Source organism: Tachysurus fulvidraco, chromosome 12 (assembly GCF_022655615.1).
Source record: "Tachysurus fulvidraco isolate hzauxx_2018 chromosome 12, HZAU_PFXX_2.0, whole genome shotgun sequence".
Classification (NCBI taxonomy): Eukaryota; Metazoa; Chordata; class Actinopteri; order Siluriformes; family Bagridae; genus Tachysurus; species Tachysurus fulvidraco.
The window spans coordinates 5249356-5273160 of NC_062529.1; the positions used below are offsets into that span (position 1 = coordinate 5249356).

General features: G+C 40.5%; 1 protein-coding gene across 1 annotated transcript in view; it reads right to left on the reverse strand.

Annotated features, from left to right (window-relative positions):
• The window catches only part of ush2a (Usher syndrome 2A (autosomal recessive, mild)), a 197430-nt gene that overhangs the window by 74824 nt on the left and 98801 nt on the right, over nucleotides 1-23805 (reverse strand). Inside the window, exons 34-40 of the mRNA XM_047821321.1 lie at nucleotides 19710-19872; nucleotides 19159-19306; nucleotides 16503-16654; nucleotides 15881-16043; nucleotides 11413-11601; nucleotides 7696-7843; nucleotides 6712-6857 (exon numbers count right to left, since the gene is read on the reverse strand). Of these exons, the coding sequence (XP_047677277.1) occupies nucleotides 6712-6857; nucleotides 7696-7843; nucleotides 11413-11601; nucleotides 15881-16043; nucleotides 16503-16654; nucleotides 19159-19306; nucleotides 19710-19872 (1109 nt within the window). The remainder of the gene's footprint in view (nucleotides 1-6711; nucleotides 6858-7695; nucleotides 7844-11412; nucleotides 11602-15880; nucleotides 16044-16502; nucleotides 16655-19158; nucleotides 19307-19709; nucleotides 19873-23805) is intronic.

Genomic DNA, 23805 nt, shown 5'->3' on the forward strand with positions numbered 1-23805 from the left:
TCTCTGCCTGACTCTCTAGCCTCGGGTGTCTGATTGATATTTAGGCCCCATGAAAGCTCATTTGCAGGTAATATTTTCCTCCTACATTTACGTCCCACAGTAGCAGTGGTAATGGCGAGGCAGCAAGGGCACGTCTGATCAAGGTGACTGGCTCTCGCTCTCTCATGCATGCTGGGCTGCTGATGTCTCCCCACAGATGGCCCACTTCCACATCCACATCACCACCTTGTCCCACCTGAGTATATGGAATGAGCTTTAGGCCCAAGAGCTCACTACTGTACGTACCACGACTAAGCTCAAAAATAAATAGATAAAAAAACAAAGCTAACTACAAAGTTTCATGTTTAGCAGAGGTCAAACTGAATAGGATTGCCTCCAAATAAACATTACAAACATACCTTTTGTTTTAGTTTGTTTATGAGCGTCCCACGTCCTAAAGTCCTACGACCATGTGCTTTTTTAGTCTTTTAAGTGTTGAAATTGATGAAAACAAACTAAGTTCTTCATTCAACACATATGGAGATAAGTTACGTGTGTGCCGTGAAGGCGGTGTGAGGAAGGGGGTCATCAGTGTAGATTCTACCCCAAACCCCTCCCCGCCCCCACACTTCCTGATAAATAAACAATGCACAGATCTGACCTTTGGGTTAACAGGTTTTTATGCTTGCTCCACTCAGCACTCTAACTGATTCAATTACCACAAAGGTTCGAGAGCTTCCATGAATACTGAAAAAGCCCCCATCCCACCCCCACCTCTGACACTGCTTAAAAAAACGTGCAAATGTACCTGTGCTGGCAAATCCAATGTGTCTCTCTGGAGAAATTCCTTAATTGTTAATAATTTTACCACATGAGACAATCAAGTCACCTTGAACGCAAACCCCTCCTTTGCTTCCTTCACCTTAATCCAAGCCTCCTCTGCTCACTCTCTAGCCTCGCCTCAGTCTGTAGAGGCAAAGTGTTATTTAAGCTTTACTGGTCTGTGTTAAATTTCGCAATTTGAAGGGCTGTTAAGTTTTTCAATTGAAATTTCATTTAAGATGCAGGTGCTTTTGATTTTATTGATGCTTTACTGCTCTTGGGGTGCCTGACGAGAACGCGGTGCAATAACACCAGGCTGCCTCCGTCAGGGTGTTGGCAGTGGTGGCTGTGATCGCAGGACATTTGGGATACTTAAGCTCGGTCTTTCCTTGGACAGCAGAAGGGGGGAAAACAAGAGCGCGAGCCACCAAGCCTTAAATTACATTTATAAGGATTTGGTTAGCATAAGAATAACACAATCAAATGACAAGGCATGGAAGGAAAGTGTTGGGAAAGGAAAAGAACGAGAGGATTATTTTTAACATTGTGGATGGCTATTCAATGGGAGGATTGCTGTGAAGGTCAGGATTGCTAATAGAAGCTAAAATGAATATGGGATCGGGGCACTAGGAATCGAGCAATGTCGTAGTCAAAGTACATCTTAGTGGATTGTAGATCATCATATCATATTAGCATCTCATATGAGAGAAAAGCATAACAGCAAATCTGCCAAAGGAAGACCATCACTGAAGCCACATAAGTTGGCTTTTTCTGAGATAGAAAACAATTCTTTCTTCAAAAGAATGAGGTCCTTTTTTGTGTGGTATAATTTCTACCCACTACTGGGGGGAAAAGGGTTATTTCCAAAAGTGAACTTTTATGCCAATAACATACTTTGATGTCTTTAACCGTACAATATTGAACCGTACAATATTGAACCAAAAACTTGAAAACAGAATTTAAATGAATTTAGAACCTCGAATTGTGGAGAATACATATAAGATAAATGTAATAGGAAGGACATTATTTACATTTACTTTACTTCCTGCCCAATGTCACCCAGATCACGCTGGGTTCCCTTCTGAGCCTGGTCATTCTCAAGGTTTCTTTCTCATATGATTTCAGGGAGTTTTTCTTTGCCACCGGAATGTTTAGGCTTGCTCATTATGGATAAATGTTAGAGATAAATATTCATTTCATTTCAAACTTTGTCATTTTTCAAACTTTGTCATTTTTCACTTTGTCAAACTTTGTCATAAATTAAATTGAATCAAAGATAATAAAAAAAACTTAAAAAAACTAACTAAATAATTAAATAAAAACCCTACAATGGTAAACAAAGTCAGTGTGCCTACATATAACTCAATAATATGTTTTTCTCATGCAAAGAACATTTACATTTTTATTCATTTATTACCTAATGAGCAAGCTAGAAGAAATGGTGAGACAATGAGAGGAACCAGATTCAAAATTTAACCCACCCTCATTTGGATATCAATTATGCAACCAGGAAGTTCATTCTAGATTAAATATGAAATCTATTCTACTAAAGCTGTCAGCTAGTCACTGAGGGAGACGTGGCTATTACAATCCATCTACAGCTGTGGATCATGCAAGTTCATCCTCAACAGAAACGATAAAGAGAACTAGAACAGAAGGCAGGCTTCAGAATCATTTCTCAATGTAAACTGTACAATTTTTTTTTATTGTCCCCACAATAAGCAGAATAGGTTCTACATATTAAAGTGGATGGCAAGGCATCTTTCAGTGGAGTTGAAATGAAATCCTTAAATGTGATCAGTGAATCATACAGTTTTCACAACTAGATACAGTAATTATTGTCAAATTTTGTGTGAAATAAAATTGCGTGTTTCACACATCCTGTAGATGCAAATTATAAAATGACAAAACTTGAGATCTTTTGCGCTGTGTTTGCACGTGTGACAGGCAGAAGAGAAAGGGAAAGCCTCCATGCTAAAGTTTATGTTCACAGGACTGGCTGACAAGTCAAAGGAGAAAAACTTCACATGAGGAATTACATTAAAAAGACGGTTATAAAATTTTAATTGAATGATAAAATCCGTGGCAAGAAATCTTTCTGAATACATTAAACGCTCATGCATCTTCACTTGAAAAGTTTCAGTCAGGCTAGTGCTCCTATTCAATGAAAATATCAAGATATCTTAAATGTACAGCTTGCCCTTTATAAGAAACATGAAAGAAATGTAAGATCATGGAAGAAAATAAAATAAGATATTTCAAAACAAATACAGCAAAAAAGTAAAAAGAAACCATAGTAATTATTTGTGATTAGCACTAGGGTGTAAAAATGTAGGGCAGCACAGCCATCACCTGAGTGTTTAGAGCACTGGGGAGAACAGAAGGGAACTCTCTCTAGGGGTATTTCTAATTTAGAGACAAGAACAGTTATTACTGCTGATAGGGGGGAAAAAAGCAACAGATAATTAGACATACGGCCCTCTCCTATTATTTTACCTTGCTCGTCCTTCTTCTCCCTTGATCATTACGTTGACAAAAACTCCAAGTCTTTCTCTCTGTTTATTTACTGCTGCTTTTCTGGCGACTATTTGATGACATGTGCCCATGCTTATTGTTTATAATCTGTTATATACGGGAAATGTGTATAATTATATATTAAACAATCACTTCCTTTATGGCAAAGTTTAGTTATTTAATCATTTGTTTGCATAATGTGTAGAAAAATGTTTGCTTTGTGTTTTTATTAAGGTCATTTTAAGACAGGGAAATCATCACCTGGTTTTTCTCCACTATTAAACCTGTCAGGTTCCTGTTCTTGGATGACAGGAGCAGAACCCAATGCTGTTGTAAGTCATCTGCATGACAGTTCTGTGTGTTGTGCATTTAATGCGAGATGCTTTTCTGCCCAACATGGATGAAAGGAGTAATTGTCAGCTTGAAGCAGTCTGGTCATCTGCCTGACCTCTTAGATCATGGAGAAGGTTCTGCCTGGAGCATTGCACAGACTTTTACACGTGAAATCCGAAGATAGCAGCAGTTTCTGAAAGAATCAAGCTAGCATGTTTGGTGGTTGTCCCTGGGGTCCCTGTTGTGATGTTTCATATGATCATGAACTGAAGCTTTTCACCTGTATGTTATGAATTGCACTGCTGCCACATGATGGCAGCATCACTAATACTAACACAGCGGCCCTGAGTATATTCTAATTATGCTTAAATATGCTTTCATTAGAGACTCATATATTTGTGTTTCTTTACAAAACACATTCTACACCATTTTTAGAAAGCATGATAAATCCAAGATGAAATTTCCACGACTAAGAGCTTCACATAGCAAACACACGTTCTTGCGGCTTCGTGGCTGTAAAATAATAATATCTTGTCTGTAAATTGAAAGCTTTACCAGTGGTATACATATAATTCTGAAGGCTTGTAATACCTTTTTATTGTGTGTCTTGAACATAAACAGAAACCTGATCAACAAAGTAACATTTTTAAATCTACACCAAGTTGAAAAGCGCCACTTGATTCACATTGCTGGTGTATATACGCTACACACAAAGCTCGGATCAAAGCTGAGTCGCTGGCATTGTGAAGTAACAACATTACCTGCTGCTCTGTTGTTCTTCACATGATTTAATTACGTTCATTTAATAATAAAGTTATTTCTTCCTGTCATTGGCAACATCCTCATGAGGTTTCACAAGGTAATTGGATCATGTTAATATTACATGAATTGATCACACTTGCTCTACATGAGTCAAACTAGTAATTACCACTAATCTTGACCCCTTCTGCCCTGGGGACCTGCCCGAGCCACGTCCTGATAACCCACCTCTGGTTGGAGTTCTCATCACATGAAATCCTGATACGATGAAACAGTGCATGAAAGGCCTAGAGATCAGTGAGATTGCTGCAGATGGTACCACTTAAAAACCGTAAAGATAGCTTAGGACTGCAAACGCTACAAACAGTATGACCTAGCACTCAGGGTCCACCTTACTGAACAGTTTGACAAAATAGACTTTTGGATAAAGTAATACTGAATTCAGAAAAAAACTCTTATGATGTGTGCAGCTGTGTGCATGAACATAAATCTAGATTTATCCATATGTATAGTTTTATATTTTCTTTACATTTCTTCTCTTTGCTACAGTAAAGCTAATTCTGTATCTATTATATATATATATATATATATAATTTTTCATTTAGATGTGTTAGGTTTAATATGCAACGGATCCTGGTTACACAATTGCATTTTTATTTTACTTTCTATTGTAATTGGGCAATTTCAATCAATATTTTAACAGCATTTTAGTAGTTAAAGAGAACACCTCCGAATTTTGATTTTTATATAATTATATATCATATTTATTGTGATATACCTACACAGCATTTTAGTAATTAAGTAGTTAAAGTTAAAGTAGTTTTCGTAGTTAAAGAGAACACATCCAAATTTAGATTTTTATATAATTATATATCATATTTATTGTCCATTGCCCACCACTGCAAATTCTTAAAGCCCTGTGTGTCTTTCATATGAGGTTCATATTTAACCACCACTGTGGAGTGGGACATGACAAAGATGTTCAATACTGAACATGAACACAACAAAACTGGCATAAATTCCATTTATTGTCCTCTGGACCAAAAAGTTATAGAAGGGAGTCTGGTTTCTCTCAAGGTTTCTTACTTACATGGTCTCTAACTAGGAAAAAAACATTCATTTTTAATTTCAGGTGTGGAATTTATATATTATTGTAAAGCGGCTTTTTGGCAATGTCCATGGTTAAGAGTGCTATAGAAATAAAAATGTAATTGATCTTAATTCATTAGAACATTGTTCAATGAAATATAGTGTAAGAAATAAAATTAGGTTCAGACCGATATTTTATATTAACTATGTAACATGTTTTATATCTGACTGACTTCATATTTTCTTTCTGGTGTTGATTATTGTATTGCTTATTGATTATCATATACTGAGAAATGTTTTTACTCTAAGATTAGATCATTATAAGATATAATTATTATTTTATATAATACTTTTAGGTCATTATTTTCTTTTCTTTTGTACTTATGTTTTTTATTATGTGTGAATGATGTCAGCTGGAGATCACAGGGCTCTGTATACACACAAATGAGTGGTTAGTCACCTAGTGAAATTGAAACTGTAGTTCCAGTTACTGTGTAAATCACTGCAAAAAGTGTGTGTGTGTGTGTGTGTGTGTGTGTGTGTGTGTGTGTGTGTGTGTGTGTGTGTGTGTGTGTGCATTTTGAGTGTATGCAAATAGTATCTCCCTAATTAGAATGCATGTGATAATAGACTGAAGTATAATTAATTTATAACTTAGCAAAGAATGTCTGTTATAAACTCTAATATGATTCTATTACAGTAATCAGTCCACAATGACATGAAGTAGGTCATCTAGAAGACATGCACCTTAGCTTTGTTGCATATGCACACACACACTCGCGCACACACACTCGCGCACACACACTCGCGCACACCCAGCTCTTCTGCAAACTATTGTACCATAAACATCTGTGACAAAGATCAGAAGTACACACAAACAATATGTGTGTATTTCTAGTGCATGCATAACTGTTGATGTGGATTTGGATATCTGTGTGTGTGTGTGTGTGTGTGTGTGTGTGTGTGTGTGTGTGTGTGTGTGTGTGTGTGTGTGTGTGTGTGCGCGTGCGTGCGTGCGTGTGTGTGTGTGTGTGTGTGTGATACAGACAGAAAGACAGAAAAACAAGTGGGAGAGGCAGAGAGAGTGTAATAGAGAGCAATAGTATAAGAGAAAGAGAGAGTATGAGTGAAAGAGAGAGAGAGAGAGAGAGAGAGAGAGAGAGAGAGAGAGAGAGAGAGAGAGCGAGAGAGAGAGAGAGAGAGAGACTGACTTACGGTCTTGGCCAGTACGGAAAGACACCCAGGAGCTGCTAGCTTCCCCATAGTGGTTAGACACCAGCAGTCTGAACTGGTACTCTGTGTATGGCTCTAAATCCTCTACCAAGTGAGTAAATGCTGTTTCTGTCTCATTGTCCACCAGTCTGTAACACACACACACACACAAATCGCAGAATGTTTTATACATCAATAAAACACAAACCTAATCTCCCGACTTCCTGTCTGAAACTTAAACGTTTTCCTCTCGGTTCAAAAATAATTGGATCCACCTGCTCTGATCAAATTAAAACAAGCTCATCAATTTAAACATCCTCTATCTCCATGCTTGAGATATGAAATCATAAACAAGCACATTTTATTTGATTTCCTGCTAAAACAACTCTATACACATAGCTCATTTAATGCCTTAAACAGGACCTCAGTGTTTTCATGCTAGCTTTTGAGTGCTGCCAATTTTCAGCAAGCATTGCTATCAAATTTACTATAGGACTATAATATATATAGAAAAAAATCACCTGAACAATGAAATACATTTGAACAGAATGGCAGGAAATGAAGCTGATATATAATACATGGACCTAGTCATTTATTTATTACAACAGAATGAGAATTTTCCCCATCTCTGATTAAATAGCAATTTGTTGTCAAGGAGCATGTAATGCATACATATCAGATGAAGCTGGCCATTTTAGATTTTGGCCCTGGGTCTCCTTGCTACATCTTTGCAGTGTGACGGATACAATCAGGAACTACATGTAGACGATACACATGACAGCTTCTAATATTTTTCTAATAATAATCAATAGTCAAAGTACAAACAAACAAACAAAATGAGAAACAAACAATCATTTTGAACTACGGCAGATCCCTCCTTAATGCCAGTGACCTACATGTGCAGCTGGTGTAAAACTCTGTGTAAGGGTGTGTGTGACATCGCCGTGTTTTTAGTGTGTTTAGTTGCGCTGCTGGATGGAGACTCACTGCAGGATGTGTTGGGTGGCCGGGTTCTTCATCTGGAGCTGATATCGCAGTGTCCCAGGAGCGTTGGGGCGCGAGGGACTGAGCCACACCACCTGCAAAGAGGTGGAGGTGGCAGCTGCCAGCCTTGGGGGCAAGAGGCCATCTGGAGCTGGGGGCATTGGGACCGAAAGAGAGAGAGAGAGAGAGATAGAGGAAGAGGGAGAAAGTAAAAAACAGATGAAGGCCAAGTCCAAGGTGGCATATGCTCCGGAGCAGTAGTGTCAGTAGTGATGTAATGTAGATGGATGTAACATTATAACACTGAATCAAGCATCAATTCTTACTCCAAACAAAAGAGAGGGATTATTTTTAGACAAATTTCACAATGCTATATTATGAGATTCGTGGATTTAAAATGACTTAACTGATAAAGACAGGATTCATATACAGTGAATTCTACATAAAGAACCCTTGACATTTCACATACAACGTTATTTCAACCAAAATGTCTGCCAAAATGTCTGACTAATTTTATTAACTTGTGCTTGTCCTCCTTGCTGCATCTCAACACTATACCAATCCTTAATGCTAATGCATAATGCAAGACGCTACAGTTATGCTTTTAAAGTACACTTTTCAGCATGATTTGTAAGCTGTTAAAACAAATTGCAGAAAGATTCGAATACATCCATTATGAAGGAAAACAAGGCGATCCTGCTGCATGCAGCGCCACTTGGTAAGGACTTCAGGCGAGTCATCTGTTTTGAGTAGCAATCCGGTCGGCATGCGTTTCAATAATACACCACTCGAGGAATAGGAGTGAGGCTCTCTTCTTAAGTGAAGGCTCATTCTCAATCAACATCCCTCTCATGCAACCACAAGCACTCAATAACTGTTGATTACTTAAGTCATTTTGTGCATGCTCAAATAGAAGTGCCTCTGTGGAATACCAATTGCACTTGCAACAGGAAAAAAGGGTCAAAGAGGGCATGAGTTACAAAGGAAAAATAAACTCCCAATGCTCCCGGTCCCCTGAGCATAGACCGATGAGTGGAATGAGATCAACTGATATTCTGAGCAAATGCGTGAGCAGAAATTGTACTAAAGCGTTGATTGATGAGCAAGCGACCTGCCAATGATGTCAGTAAACACACGGCTTCTTTGAGCTTGCCATTCCCATCCTTCATGTGCGTTGACAGGAAGAACTGGAACAAACAGGCGAAGAAAGACAATAAAGTGACACAACCCAGTGTTTCCATATGCTGTTGTGTAAGAGTCAGGGCCAGTTTTACGGTGGGAGACCCTCATCACTCAATTCAGCATGGCTCAAAATCGCTTTTGCTGCCAACCTCCAATTTTCATAATGCACTAGTGCTTGTGTAAGGCTTGAAAAGCGCTGGGTGCTGGGATGCAAGCCCTAATTGGAGGGAACGGATGAGCTTTCCTGGATGGACCATGGTATTAAATGCCATTCTGCAGTTTTCCTCCATCTGCCATTGCTACTAGAGCCCGGTTAGGATTAAGTGGCCAAGTGGTCCATAAACATAATGATGATGATGAGCATACGGACCAGCCTGAACTGCAATCCGCTGTTCCACTGCTAACAGAAACTCTCTACAGTACTTTGTCTATGATTATGTATTCACATATAAAGGATGTTTGCTTTATGACAAAAGAAGGGTATAGTGCTAGCTGGTGTGGTGCAACATCAGTCCAAGAAAGAAACCCAGAGAGAAAGACTGAAAAAGAGAGCATAACAGAGACAAAGAAAACATAAACAAAAGAAACAGACAAAAAATCAGAAGCAGATGAAACAGACAGACAGCCAGCCAGCCAGCCAGAGAGAGAGAGAGAGAGAGAGAGAGAGAGAGAGAGAGAGAGAGAGAGAGAGAGAGAGAGAGAGAGAGAGAGAACAACAGATATAATGAGAGCTTGGATTGAACAAAGACAACCAGTTGACAAAAGAGTTAATTCCTTACAGACTTATTTCATCAAACAGTCGGCATGGAGTTTCCCCTTTGTCTCGGCTCCCTCCTTTCTCAGGTATATCAAAAGTGTCACTAATCATTTTAAACTATGCACTTTTATGTTTCCTCTGGATCTTTTAGCTTTCTCTGCCTTCTGTTCTTTGATATAACAAGGACAGTTTGAGACAAGGCTTCAGTTCAGCTACAAGAAGCCTAAAGATCTGGCTGAGCAGAGTGGAGGGAAACGTGTGGTATTTAAAATTTATACTTCCTCGTGCCTTTGTTTTGAACTTGAACATTTTTTCCTGCAAAACTTCAACTTTGCTCTTTGCCTGCTGTTCACAAAGGCAGTGCCGTGAGCCAAGGCCTTGCTTTCCATGGTTCGACATGAACGCTAACGTGCCATTTCTGGGTCCAGTGAAATACTGTGTCAAGCAAGTATCAAGCTCTCGCTGCATTGTTTTGTATCATTAAGAAAAGCCAGTCCCTGAGAAACAGACTTGTTTTATCTCCACTGGGACAATCATTTAGAAATCATACCTCTTTCCATTCTAGGAAAAAACTGTATGTTTTGTGGAACCCAGCAGGCTTTGAGTGACAGCATAATGACAAAGCATCATGGCTTGGTGGAGACAGATGAAGGTCCCCTCTTTGGTACTTATTCTGTTTTTACTAGGATTAAGAACAATTGCAGTGGTGGTTATGAGGCCTATTTTGTGCTTTGACCAGTAGTGATGGGAGGGAGGGTGGATTATCGTACATGATGCCTGGCTGGAGGCCTCCTAGACATCTGGACTGGAGGGAAAAATGAGGCTGATCAAATTGGTATGATAAGGATTCCTGCTGTGTGATATGCACACCACACGATATGCAACTTCTGGTTCTTTGGTGACCTGATGTGCTATGACTTGAGCAGCAAGAGAAAAAAGTCAGGTCCAGACATTAAACACAACCCATCATTCTACCTTACCCATATGTGTGTCCATAGCCATCCTGCCAAGCCAATTCCCTCAAAACATGTCTTCCTCCTTTATCACCCTGTGGCTAATTTACCCATGTATATATCCCAGTGCTTGGTGCACGCTTCCTGACACCCACCCTGTGTGTAAATCAGAGTAATAAGTTCCCACACCATTAAAAAAGGAAGCGTGAACCAGGCCCTATTTAACCAATGACTTGTTACCTTTTATTTGCCATAAGAAGGTCATAAAAAAGAACATTCCAATGGTGTAAGAGTCATAATTAAAATCAACAACAATTTAACAGTGGGAAAGTGCGACTCTTAAGCACAGTAATAAACTTCCAATGGTTGATCTTGTCTTGCATGTCTTTATGTGTGTGTCTGCAGTTGGAGCGGACAGGGCTGGTCTTTTAGATCACCGGCAGCAGCCATTGTTCTCTGTCAGGCAGCATATGTAGATTGTCTCCCAGCTGGCCTGGTGGTGTGAGAGCCTACTCCAGCTTGATCAAACGCCTCACGCTGCCTCATGCCGAGAGCACAACTGGATCATGCCATGCCACATGTCATGTTACATATAAAAGCCTTTAGGTGTGTTCATTTAGTGACAATGTCCATGACCAAACTGAATAGAAGCAACTTTAATCAGAATTCAGAAATTTAATGCTTCAATGTTTTTTTTTTCTTTTCATTTCAGACAGTTTTGTTCTAATCACTGGTTTAGCTTTAGATGCAACAGGATCATCTCAGTTGCTGTTGCATGAGTTACAATGCACAGAAAATGATAAGCAGACATGGATGTAGTGTACTAACCTGCTGGAGGGAGGGAGATGCTGGAGGAGGCGCTCTCCACACAGCCCTGACTGTTGCAAGCTCTCACTGTTACGCTGTAGTTAGAGAAGGGAAGCAGACCTCTTGCAGACACCCATCGGCTTGCTGTGACCGTTGTGAGCAGAGCTCGTGTCTCAAAGACTGGCTCTTCTGTTTCACTCAAGTTCTCTCCTTTAACACACGTCAAGAGCAGAACATTATTAGAGTTGTCTCCAGCTATGCCATTAATACATTTGTGCGATATTCTAAACATGAAATGTAAACATTCATCTAACACAATAAAAAAGCATAAAAAAAGCATATTAATGTACTAAATAACATCAGCAATTCACTACCACAGAAACAAAGGACCAAAGCTGTCTAACAGAATCATGTAATTTTATCTGTGAGGATATATATTTAACAGACAGTTACAGACAAATGGTGCAACTTAATGGAAGCGGTAAAATGAACTCGGCTGTAATGAACGTTACAGAGGAGGCAGAAATAGCTGGATGCAGTTCAGAATACATTAAACAGAGTGTGTGATATATATTGTGATTACTCCGCTTCGGTAAAATTTAATTTCTTTTCCTCGAGTTCATTCTTGTTTCTGTCTTTGATTTCAGAAGACCTTTATAGGCTCAGTTCCACAACAGATGCATCAATTGCACCGTGTTACATGCAAATGATGTGAATATGATGGCAAAATAAAGCATCTCTCATGCATATGGTGTGTAAATGTGGGAATGTGGCTAGGTTCTTGTTTCCACATGACCAAACCTGAATCGCTCTTTTAAGGACACAGACACAAACTACTTTTTCCTTTCTTTTTGATTCTTCAATGAAAACATAAATCACTGGTGTATTGCGAGGATTTTTTTAGCGGAAAAAATTCTTGCACCAATTTCCTACTTCTATTTCTGGCTTTTATTTTTTCTCTTAGTGAGAATTTACACACAAGACATAAATTGCCATTGTTTTCTGTAATGGCAAGGGTTTTCCTTTTCTACCACTTTTTTCTTTGAGTAAAAAATAGGCATCCAACATCTGCTTCATTCCCAGTAAAACATAAAGGGAAGTGTTTGGCAACTAAAGAATATATATCACAGTTAAAAAGTCTTCAGCCCCCACCCACCCCCACAGCTCCAGATAAATCACAGTGCTAGTCAATATTTAATAATGCTAGCTGTGGTCCGCAGTCCCTTGCTCACCCCTGCCATATGTAATAGCTCCCACTCCGATATCTCTGACATAAAACGCTGGCTTTACGGCAATACTAACATGTAGAGGGGGTCATTACTGATCGACGTTTCTCTTAATCTGTGATGGCCAGCAACCAGCCAATAAATTCTACTTCCTGCTGGTAAATTGCCTGCTGCTTACAAGACATCGGACTATATCCACATTCATAGAAATATACATGTATCCCTTTCACCAATGAAGAGAACTTTCTGTCCTGCCCACTTTTCACTTAATGCTTCTGCACCTCATAAACTTTTCAGCTTCTCAGCACAGAACACTACTTCAAATCCTATATATATATATTTTTTTAATTTATTTCACTTTATGTTGCAAAAAAGGTGTGGACACCTGACCATCGAATCCATACAATTGCACCGTACATTAATACAGAATTGTTATCTCAATACAGAGTCTCTACATTTTGGAATGTGGCTGCAAAGATTTGTGCTCATTCAAGAGGGTTTTTGAGGTTGGGCACTGATTGTTGGGCTAGTGCTATTTCAATTCATCCCAAAGATGGCTCAACTGTATCTTTACGGAAGGTGGATTGTTCACAGGGTTCTTTCATTACAGTGAAACTGAAAACTTAATGCTAGACATCCTGTAAAACTGTGTGCTTCCAACTACATATAGGTGTAATAGTAAGGAGTCTACATTTATTTGGTTATACAGTATAGCTTACCTTTATTCCACAAGAAATGTTTGTAACCTATGTGGTTTAAGACTGGAAAATTAAGCACTAGTGTGATATTGTACCATAAAAATCTACCTTCAGTAGTATAATCTCCTGTCAAACACAGTGACACTTGCCAATTATAAGTGTTTGTCAGCTCATGCATGCTAACATCGCTGGATTTGTGGTGCTTTGATCCAAGTGTGCTCTGCCACCCCTGATGTTGCATGAGTAGCAGTTTAAAATGATGCTGTCACCGGGGTTCATAGCCTTTTTGATAGGCTTTTTTTTCTCTCGGATAGATGTTGGTAGCCATTGTGTAATAGAGGAGACCTCTAACTGCAGGGTAGGAATTAGCTGGGAGTAAGTGGGAGAAAATAATCCCAGTCTTACAACATTAAAATTTGACATGGAATCCTGAAAGACCCGGAAGATTTGGCTCAGATGTGCTTGATGTGCCTTTTAAATCTACCAGAAATGTGTTGGACCACGTCACATATTCTGGTGTGGATTATTTTCCATTCCATTTACAATATTGCTTTTTAGCCACATGTTACATACATGTATGTTTCTAACACAATAAAATGTTTAAATGTGACAGTAGTCTTAGATAATAAATCTACATTTAACAAAACAGCATGGTCAGTTCTTTGGGTTTCAGAAACTTACAGTCTTACAGAATGTGGATTTGGGTTTGTTTACCCAATAGGTTTGAAAACCCCTGAGTTTAGGGTACTTTTTTTTTTTTTTTAACATCCAGTTTTTAAAGAAAATTAATGCCATTTTGATGTAGTGTGATGGAATGGTACACTTGAGGAGCTTAAATGATGCAGAATAAGTACCCCATCATAATTAAAAAATAGATCTTACCATCTATAAAATTTTGGTAGAAAGGAAAGTTTGAAACAATTTTTTTTTGTATTTTATAAAGAGCACCTACAATAATAATTTAAACCTCATTTAAACCTCAGACTAAACTCCAACTAAAGACTTGCCTAAAGGTGGTAATACTGCAAAATGCCTCCATCAGTGAGAAATGTTTTGGATTCACATGCTGAACTGCACCACCCTATTTGGTCTAAATGATGACTTAAGATTCAAGTGTTTAAAGGACTGATCATGATTTTCTCCATTCTACAGCTAAGTCGCTGACTTTCCCTTGAAGTATGAGCAACATGTCCTGCTGTAGTCTGACTTCATTTATTGCTTTAGTTTGTGCAGTTGTGTAGTCTGTGGTTTGGAGCATGTACGTTTGCTACAACCAATCACAACCATATTGTGCACTTTCTATTGATAAACAGTTAATGTGAAGAAAAACAGACAAGTGCTTATGAATGGCTATTATTCAAAAAACATTTATCAAAGCTGACTGAATGCTTTGTAAGTAAAGTGATCCAAATATACATCTGGCAAGCTCAGCTTAATTAGATGCCAACACAGGAAAATCACTGTCAACTGCAATTTCTGGTCCATGTGCTGATGGCGAATGTACTGTATATAGTTATTGTTAAATTGTTATATAGTTATATATATAATTTGCTGATCATTAACAAATGTGAAGAAAGTGCTATGTTGTGAGGTGATCATCAGGCACAAAAGCACATGCACAGACAAGAGGCAAATGTTCTTAGGGCAACATTGCAAGATTACATGTGTACCTTGGTAATATGTATTCTTGATAAATAAACCACAACAGTCTATTCTATTAATATGGCAGATACAATGATACAAAGCAGAACAGAAAGAAACGGCATGTAGTTACACGAGTTAGGAATGCAAATGTGAATCTGACTGGTCTTGGGAATTTAAGGGGTTGAATGCTGCTAATAACATAGAGGTCACTATTTATGCAATTATGTAAAAATCAGAACCGATAGAAGTTATGAATAATGGTGGCATGGGGGAACAGTGGCTCCAGGGTCCCCGGTTCAATCCTGTACATGTGTTGGGTTAACTGCAAAGTCGATTGGCTACTGTACATTAAATTGCTGTATTTTATCTCATGCTCAGTGTTTTCATGATAGACTCCACATTTACTATGAACCAACCAAGATAAAATGCTTAATGAAGATGAATGAATATCCAAATAATGTAGGCTTGATTGTTGGGCTCCATGCAGAATGAGCTTTGTGCCTGTGTGTGTGTGTGTGTGTGTGTGTGTGTGTCCCTCCATACTATGAACATTTATCTCCAGGCGGTTCTAAAAAAGCTGAGAGCTTTGTGGAGGTGAGTGGTGGGGTTGATTCGTTCTGAGTGTGCCATCACACTCTCTTTAACAAACCTGTCCACTTTTATCCTGCCAAGGGCGAGGTGCTTCTCCTTGCCTCCCAGCAGCCGGCCAGAGAGAAATGGCCAATGACAACAATTCATTTACAACCATTATGGTATGCGAGCGCCATGCTAGGGTTCACTGCCCTTTTTGCATACTGTGTGTAAACAATCATAGGGAAAATAACTGGAGTCAATATGGGAGATCAGAGGCAAGAGAGGTTGGGGGGGTCATATTCACTCAGAGCCGTGCTGAACCGTTGAGGAGAGAGAGCAGAGATTTACCTGATGGCTGGTAGAATGTTCCGGTAAAAAAAACTGAGTAACTAAGGTTGCCGTTGGGTTTGGCTGGAGCTTCCCACTTTACCCAAACCGATTTTGAGCTCTCTGGGAGGATTTCCAGGGGCATGGTGCCAACTGGGGGCAATTCAGAGGTCCATACCTCTGTCTGAAAAAGAGATAAAAGGAAAGAAAAGAAAGATATTTCTTTCGTTCAAAATCTTTACAAAGGTCAAGCTTTCAAAACAGGTCAATTTCAATACTATTTAAATACAGGATATTAAAATATCCTACCAGAAAATGATTCTCGCACACATTTCTTTTAGCACATTTCTCTACTTGACAAAGCACCCAGGCCCCATTTACTCCAACCCACCCCTCCACCCCCTGTAAGTTTTTGCTGCATTGGCAAAAACAGCCATTTGCCTAAATATTGCACCCATATTGGAAAAATGCCCAAATCTGGCCCATCAATGCATTAACCAGCCCAGAGTGGCATTTACACCAAATGTCAAGCGCGAGCAGAAGGTGCTTTATTGAACCGAGCAAATCGATCACCTTTATGATGTCGAGCTACCATCTGACACGTTTGGGTATTTAGCATAATGTAAATGGGACAGGCCCTCACCGAAGGACCGAGAGCGCAGCCCTGAGCTGTGCACGCCTGAACACGGAAGCTGTGCAAGCTCCAGGGAGACAGCCCGACTGTCCCGAAGCTCGTAAATGAGGAGTTCTGCTTCAGTATGCCGTCCATCCAGATGCCATAGCTGCTGATCACACCTGCTCCAGACAGAAGAAAAAGACATAAAGAAACTGTGTCAATTTGCCAAATTTACATGAGCATGTCTTTTACTATATGTGCTATATGTATGCATGTAGATGCTCACCAAAGAAATGTATGGGTGTGTTTTAATATAGTAATTGGTCATAACAAAACACACATCATGGAGACATACTGAAATTGGATGAATAAGAAACAGAAGTTTGAAAATCCTTTCTGCAAATTTGAGGGAAAAATGCACGTTAATTACAGTTCTGTTCACAGATGGGTGTATATCTGAATGCTTCTCAGCTTTCCTGGTGTAAACAGGCCATTTTGTTTAAAGCTCTGTGTTAAAGGCAGCCATTAGGGAGAGAGGGCTGTAAAACATGGAAACAGAGCCTTTTAATGCTGCTGCTCTATTTACAGCTACCCATAGACATTTGCTGCCCACAACAAAGTATGGCTAAAGGTGCTCAGGGTCACTGAGAACAGGACAGATGTACTAATATGAACAGGGAATGACAAGATATTTTTGTCATCACAGAATAAGTGCTGCGTGTTCTTGCTCTCCAACACACCTCTGGACATAGAAGCTCATTTTCTTATATGCAATTATTTGCTGTGTCACAAAAACAGATGTTCATAAAAAGTGCTGATTTATAAATGTTGTTAAATTATTAACACAGCTTTGTGTTGGTTGGGTCTAGTAAACTTATTATTTTGAAATTCACACATTATCATAACATCATTAAAATGTCAAACTCTAACCATCTTGATACATTATAAAAATAACTATTGAATTCTAGTATTTCCTTCAACAATCTCTTGAGGTTTCATCATTTAGATGTTTTTCTGTATTGTTTACATCTCCATTTTAAGTCTATTGTAATAGACTCTGGCAAATAAGAATGTTTCAGGGAGCTACACTGAGATAAAGACCAAACTGTGTAGATCAGTCTGAGATATTAAACAAATCAAGGGTACACAATATTATTCTGACATATTCAAAAGAATCTGTAACAATTTGTCTGAATTAATATGCGGTCAAGTTTTACTTATCAAAAGTTCTGATAAAGCCTATTTTTATAATAAAATATTAATAAAACTAGTAATAAATAAAATATAATAAAAAATGTATATGCTAATAAAATATATTAAATACTAATAAAGAGCCACTATTAAAAAGGTGGTGTAAAGCTGGATTACATTTGGCACATACCAAATAATGAATATAAATTCCTATTGGTGTTATTTAATATAGTTATATTGTACAGAATTATTAACCATACATATAAATATGTTTAAAAAAAAAGCTAAAAACAAAAAGAGTAAAATACAATGATATCTTTTTTTATGCCATTATCACAGAGGAAATTACAACATTATGAAAAATGTACCAGATTTTCCAAATACAATAAATTATCTTCAAGGAAAGTATCTTGATGCTTCAAAAACATTGCATCAGGTAGGTACAGTATATAACAGAGTTTAAGGTAATACAATTGTGTTTCATCTGGATTACTCAAAGGTTAAGGGTCAGGTCCTGAAGTGCTGCTCTCATGCTGTCAGAAGAGCGAATGAAGAGAAGGTGGTGTGCTATTGCCAATGTTGAAGCTGCAGTTCACAGCATCAGTCAAAAGGGAGCAGTTTTTACCCACTTAAAATGCCACACTCCCTCTCTCTTGCTCGCTCTCTCTCTCTCTCGCTCTGTCTGGCTCGCTCTCATGCCACCACACTAAGCCATCCTCCATTCCTGCTTGTTGTCAGCGGATGGCTGGCCCATCGTTAAAATGTGAACCACCCCTCACCTGACCAGAGCACCGAGTTCACCTTTAACCAGGGCTTTGGCTTTGACCCTACTCGCTGCTGGGTTTAAGCTGAGCACCATCCACAATAACAGGTCTGTTAAATTATATACAAATAGCAATACTAGAGCAAAAATCTGGAGTGTATCTGTGGCAGATTTTTGATATTACATGGCTTTGCATTAATTCATATTTCTGATACATGTTACCTTTGATAAATTATGATTACATAAATAATTACAGTCGTTTTTAGACATAAAATTAAAAAATTTCATTTAGATAGGACACTTTTAACACTTTTCCCCCCGTGAACAGTTACAAGGCACATGAACACACATTCATACTCATTTTTTATTGTGGGAATAAAACACTGTTACTACAGTGCTGATACTGAATAATGAAATGTTACTATATTTGTGTCCTAATAAAAGGAAAAGGTGAGAAGAAAGAGATAAATACCCACAATGAGCTCACTATTGTCCACAACTAAATGCAGTTTTATCAATTTATTGTGTCTAATTTTAGGATAATATTGACACAGTATGAAGTCTATGCTGTTATTTGATCAGAAAAATAAACCTCCAAGGACTTTAAGGACTGAGCAGTACATAAGAAAAATAAGAAGGAAAACCAGAAAAAAATACATGAAAAACTGGAACTAATACACGAGGTAAAAAAGATAAAACGAGGAAATAAAGACAGAAGAGTGCAATTACCATTGGGCTTTAAAGGAGGTCCCCATGTCAGGTTTATTGCATGTGGAGAAACGTAAGCAACGCTGGGAGCCGGCACTTCTTCTGGAGAACTCTCATCTGTTTGGGCCATGCTGGGGGCGCTGATGGTGCAGCCACCTGCTGTGCATGCCTGAAGTCAGAGGTCAAAATCAAGGGTGACATATCTTTGGCTTGATTGTATTACTAATATTTATATGATTTAATAGTTTCATTGGTGAAACATCACTGGTGTTTGTAAATATGGAGTAAAAAGGTGATTTAAGGCCATGATATATGACATCCACTTCTTAATTACACTCGCATATGCATACAATATAGTCAAATGTATTTGGACAAAAAATGCATCACAACTGCATTTACATCCCATTCAAGTTCACTCTTCAGGGACGGTCAAATATGGATGTGACGGTCAGGTGTCCACATACATTTGGACCCACTGTGTATATATTGAAAGATTACATTTATTTTACATTTATAGGGGCTGACATTATAAACATATTACATTGCCATTGGGAGTTAGGAGAAGTACTCACAGAAATTTGGAAAAAGTAAGTATTCCCAGGGACAAGGTTTCGCAGTGTGTAATCCTCAAAAAGCTCAGAGCTGTTGTATACCACAGTTGGTTCCTCATTAGGAATGGACTGATAGAGAGTGTAGAATTGCAGCTGCCCATTCACCTCCAGTGGGGATGACCACCTGAGAAAAAAAGAGAAATTAAAACAAAAGCTGACCTGATAGAGCAGTCAGTGGTGTCGCTAAGCAGCCTGAAGTGTCACTGAGCAGTCAGGAGTGTCACTGAGAATGTCAGGAGTGTCACTGAGTAGACAGTAGTGTCACTGGGCAGTCAGGAGTGTCACTGAGCAGTCAGGAGTGTCACTGAGAATGTCAGTAGTGTCACTGGGCAGTCAGGAGTGTCACTGAGCAGTCAGGAGTGTCACTGAGAATGTCAGTAGTGTCACTGGACAGTCAGGAGTGTCACTGGGCAGTCAAGAGTGTCACTGAGAATGTCAGTAGTGTCACTGGGCAGTCAGGAGTGTCACTGGGCAGTCAGGAGTGTCACAGAGCAGTCAGGAGTGTCACTGACAATGCCAGTAGTGTCACTGGGTAGTCAGTAGTGTCACTGTGCAGTCAGTAGTGTCACTGAAAATGTCAGTAGTGTCACAGGGCAGTCAGTAGTGTCACTAAGCAGTCAGGAGTGTCACTTAGCAGTCAGGTGTGCAACAGAGCAGTCAGTACTGGCAACTGAGTAGTCAGTAGTGTCACAAAGTAGTCAGTATTGTTACTGACCATTCAGTAATGTTACTGACCAGTCAGTAGTTGTACTGAGCAATCAGAAGTGTCATTGTGTAGTCAGAAGTGTGACTGAGCAGTCTGGCGTGTCACTGTTTCACTGAGCAGTCAGTAGCCTCACTGGGCTGTCGGTTGTGTCACTGAGCTGTCAGGATTGTCACTGAGCAATTGGTAGTGTCACTGAGTAGTCATTACTGTCACTGAGCAGTCTGTAGTGTCACTGATTAATCGGTAGTGTCACTGAGCAGCCGGTAGTGTCAGTGAGCAGTCGGTAGTGTCATTAAGCGTTCGGTGGTGTCACTAAGCAGTCAGTAGTGTCACTGACAGCCTGGCATGTCAATGAGTAGTCCGCCTGTCACTGTTTCACTGAGCAGTCAGTAGTCTCACTGTGCAGTCGGTTGTGTCACTGAGCTGTCACGATTGTCACTGAGCAGTCGGTAGTGTCACTGAGCAGTCGGTAGTGTCACTGAGCAGTCGGTAGTGTCACTGAGCAGTCGGTAGTGTCACTGAGCAGTCGGTAGTGTCACTGAGCAGTCGGTAGTGTCACTGAGCAGTCGGTAGTGTCACTAAGCTGTCAGGATTGTCACTTAGCAGTCGGTAGTGTCACTGAGCAGTCGGTAGTTTCACTGAGCAGTCGGTAGTGTCACTGAGCAGTCGGTAGTTTCACTGAGCAGTCGGTAGTGTCACTAAGCTGTCAGGATTGTCACTTAGCAGTCGGTAGTGTCACTGAGCAGTCGGTAGTGTCACTGAGCAGTCGGTAGTGTCACTGAGCAGTCGGTAGTTTCACTGAGCAGTCGGTAGTGTCACTGAGCAGTCGGTAGTGTCACTGAGCAGTCGATAGTGTCACTGAGCTGTCGATAGTGTCACTGAGCTGTCGATAGTGTCACTGAGCTGTCAGGACTGTCACTGAGCAGTCGGTGGTGTCACTGAGCAGTCGGCGGTGTCACTGAGCAGTCGGTAGTGTCACTGAGCAGTCGGTAGTTTCACTGAGCAGTCGGTGGTGTCACTGAGCAGTCGGTAGTTTCACTGAGCAGTCGGTAGTGTCACTGAGCAGTCGGTTGTGTCACTGAGCTGTCAGGATTGTCACTGAGCAATTGGTAGTGTCACTGAGTAGTCATTACTGTCACTGAGCAGTCTGTAGTGTCACTGATTAATCGGTAGTGTCACTGAGCAGCCGGTAGTGTCAGTGAGCAGTCGGTAGTGTCATTAAGCGTTCGGTGGTGTCACTAAGCAGTCAGTAGTGTCACTGACAGCCTGGCATGTCAATGAGTAGTCCGGCCTGTCACTGTTTCACTGAGCAGTCAGTAGTCTCACTGTGCAGTCGGTTGTGTCACTGAGCTGTCACGATTGTCACTGAGCAGTCGGTAGTGTCACTGAGCAGTCGGTAGTGTCACTGAGCAGTCGGTAGTGTCACTGAGCAGTCGGTAGTGTCACTGAGCAGTCGGTAGTGTCACTGAGCAGTCGGTAGTGTCACTGAGCAGTCGGTAGTGTCACTAAGCTGTCAGGATTGTCACTTAGCAGTCGGTAGTGTCACTGAGCAGTCGGTAGTTTCACTGAGCAGTCGGTAGTGTCACTGAGCAGTCAGTAGTGTCACTGAGCAGTCGGTAGTTTCACTGAGCAGTCGGTAGTGTCACTAAGCTGTCAGGATTGTCACTTAGCAGTCGGTAGTGTCACTGAGCAGTCGGTAGTGTCACTGAGCAGTCGGTAGTGTCACTGAGCAGTCGGTAGTTTCACTGAGCAGTCGGTAGTGTCACTGAGCAGTCGGTAGTGTCACTGAGCAGTCGATAGTGTCACTGAGCTGTCGATAGTGTCACTGAGCTGTCGATAGTGTCACTGAGCTGTCAGGACTGTCACTGAGCAGTCGGTGGTGTCACTGAGCAGTCGGCGGTGTCACTGAGCAGTCGGTAGTGTCACTGAGCAGTCGGTAGTTTCACTGAGCAGTCGGTGGTGTCACTGAGCAGTCGGTAGTTTCACTGAGCAGTCGGTAGTGTCACTGAGCAGTCGGTAGTGTCACTGAGCAGTCGGTAGTGTCACTGAGCAGTCGGTAGTTTCACTGAGCAGTCGGTAGTTTCACTGAGCAGTCGGTAGTGTCACTGAGCAGTCGGTAGTTTCACTGAGCAGTCGGTAGTGTCACTGTGTCACTGAGTAGTCAGTAGTGTCACTGAGCAGTCGGTAGTGTCACTGAGCAGTCGGTAGTGTCACTGAGCAGTCGGTAGTTTCACTGAGCAGTCGGTAGTGTCACTGTGTCACTGAGTAGTCAGTAGTGTCACTGAGCAGTTACTAGTGTCACTAAGCGATCGGTGGTGTCACTGAGTAATCAGAAGTGTCACTAAGCAGTCGGTAGTGTCACTGAGCAGTCAGTAGCGTCACTGAGAAGTCAGTAGTGTCACTAAGCGACCGGTGGTGTCACTGAGTAATCAGAAGTGTCACTGAGCAGTCAGTAGTGTCACTGAGCAGTTAATAGTGTCACTGAGCAGTCAGTAGTTTCACTGAGCAGTCGGTAGTGTCACTGAGCAGTCGGTAGTGTCACTGAGCAGTCGGTAGTGTCACTGAGCAGTCGGTAGTGTCACTGAGCAGTCGGTAGTGTCACTGTGTCACTGAGTAGTCAGTAGTGTCACTGAGCAGTTACTAGTGTCACTAAGCGATCGGTGGTGTCACTGAGTAATCAGAAGTGTCACTAAGCAGTCGGTAGTGTCACTGAGCAGTCAGTAGCGTCACTGAGAAGTCAGTAGTGTCACTAAGCGACCGGTGGTGTCACTGAGTAATCAGAAGTGTCACTGAGCAGTCAGTAGTGTCACTGAGCAGTTAATAGTGTCACTAAGCGGTCGGTGATGTCACTGAGTGGTCAGTGGAGTCACTGTGTCACGGTGTTACTGAGCAGTCAGTAGTGTCACTGTGCAGTCAGTACAGCCAATTAGTGGCATCAACCAAGTAGTACTAATGTGACAAAACAGTCAGTGGCATCACAAGTGGCATCACAGAGAAGTATTGCCAGACAGTGAGTTGTGCCACACTCTGTGTTACTCAATATTAAACAAAGCAGCAATAATGAAAGGCAGAGTTTCCAGCAGTGTGTGAGAAGTCCAGGCAGCCTCTACTGCAATAACCCTGGCCAAGGATGCACAGACAAAAATAGGGAAGCGTCTGGTGGGTTAGCATTTCAGACTGCCTCTTGACTTTCTCTGAGCTAAATTTAGAACAGAGGACACCACTATCTGCTCTGAGATCCAAGAGTCTGAAGGCAAGCGGGAAAAAAAGAAAATAGGCAGATGGAAACTGGAAAAGATCAAAAACAATAAGGAGGGACAATTATGCATACAGATTTTTTTCTTGAGTTCT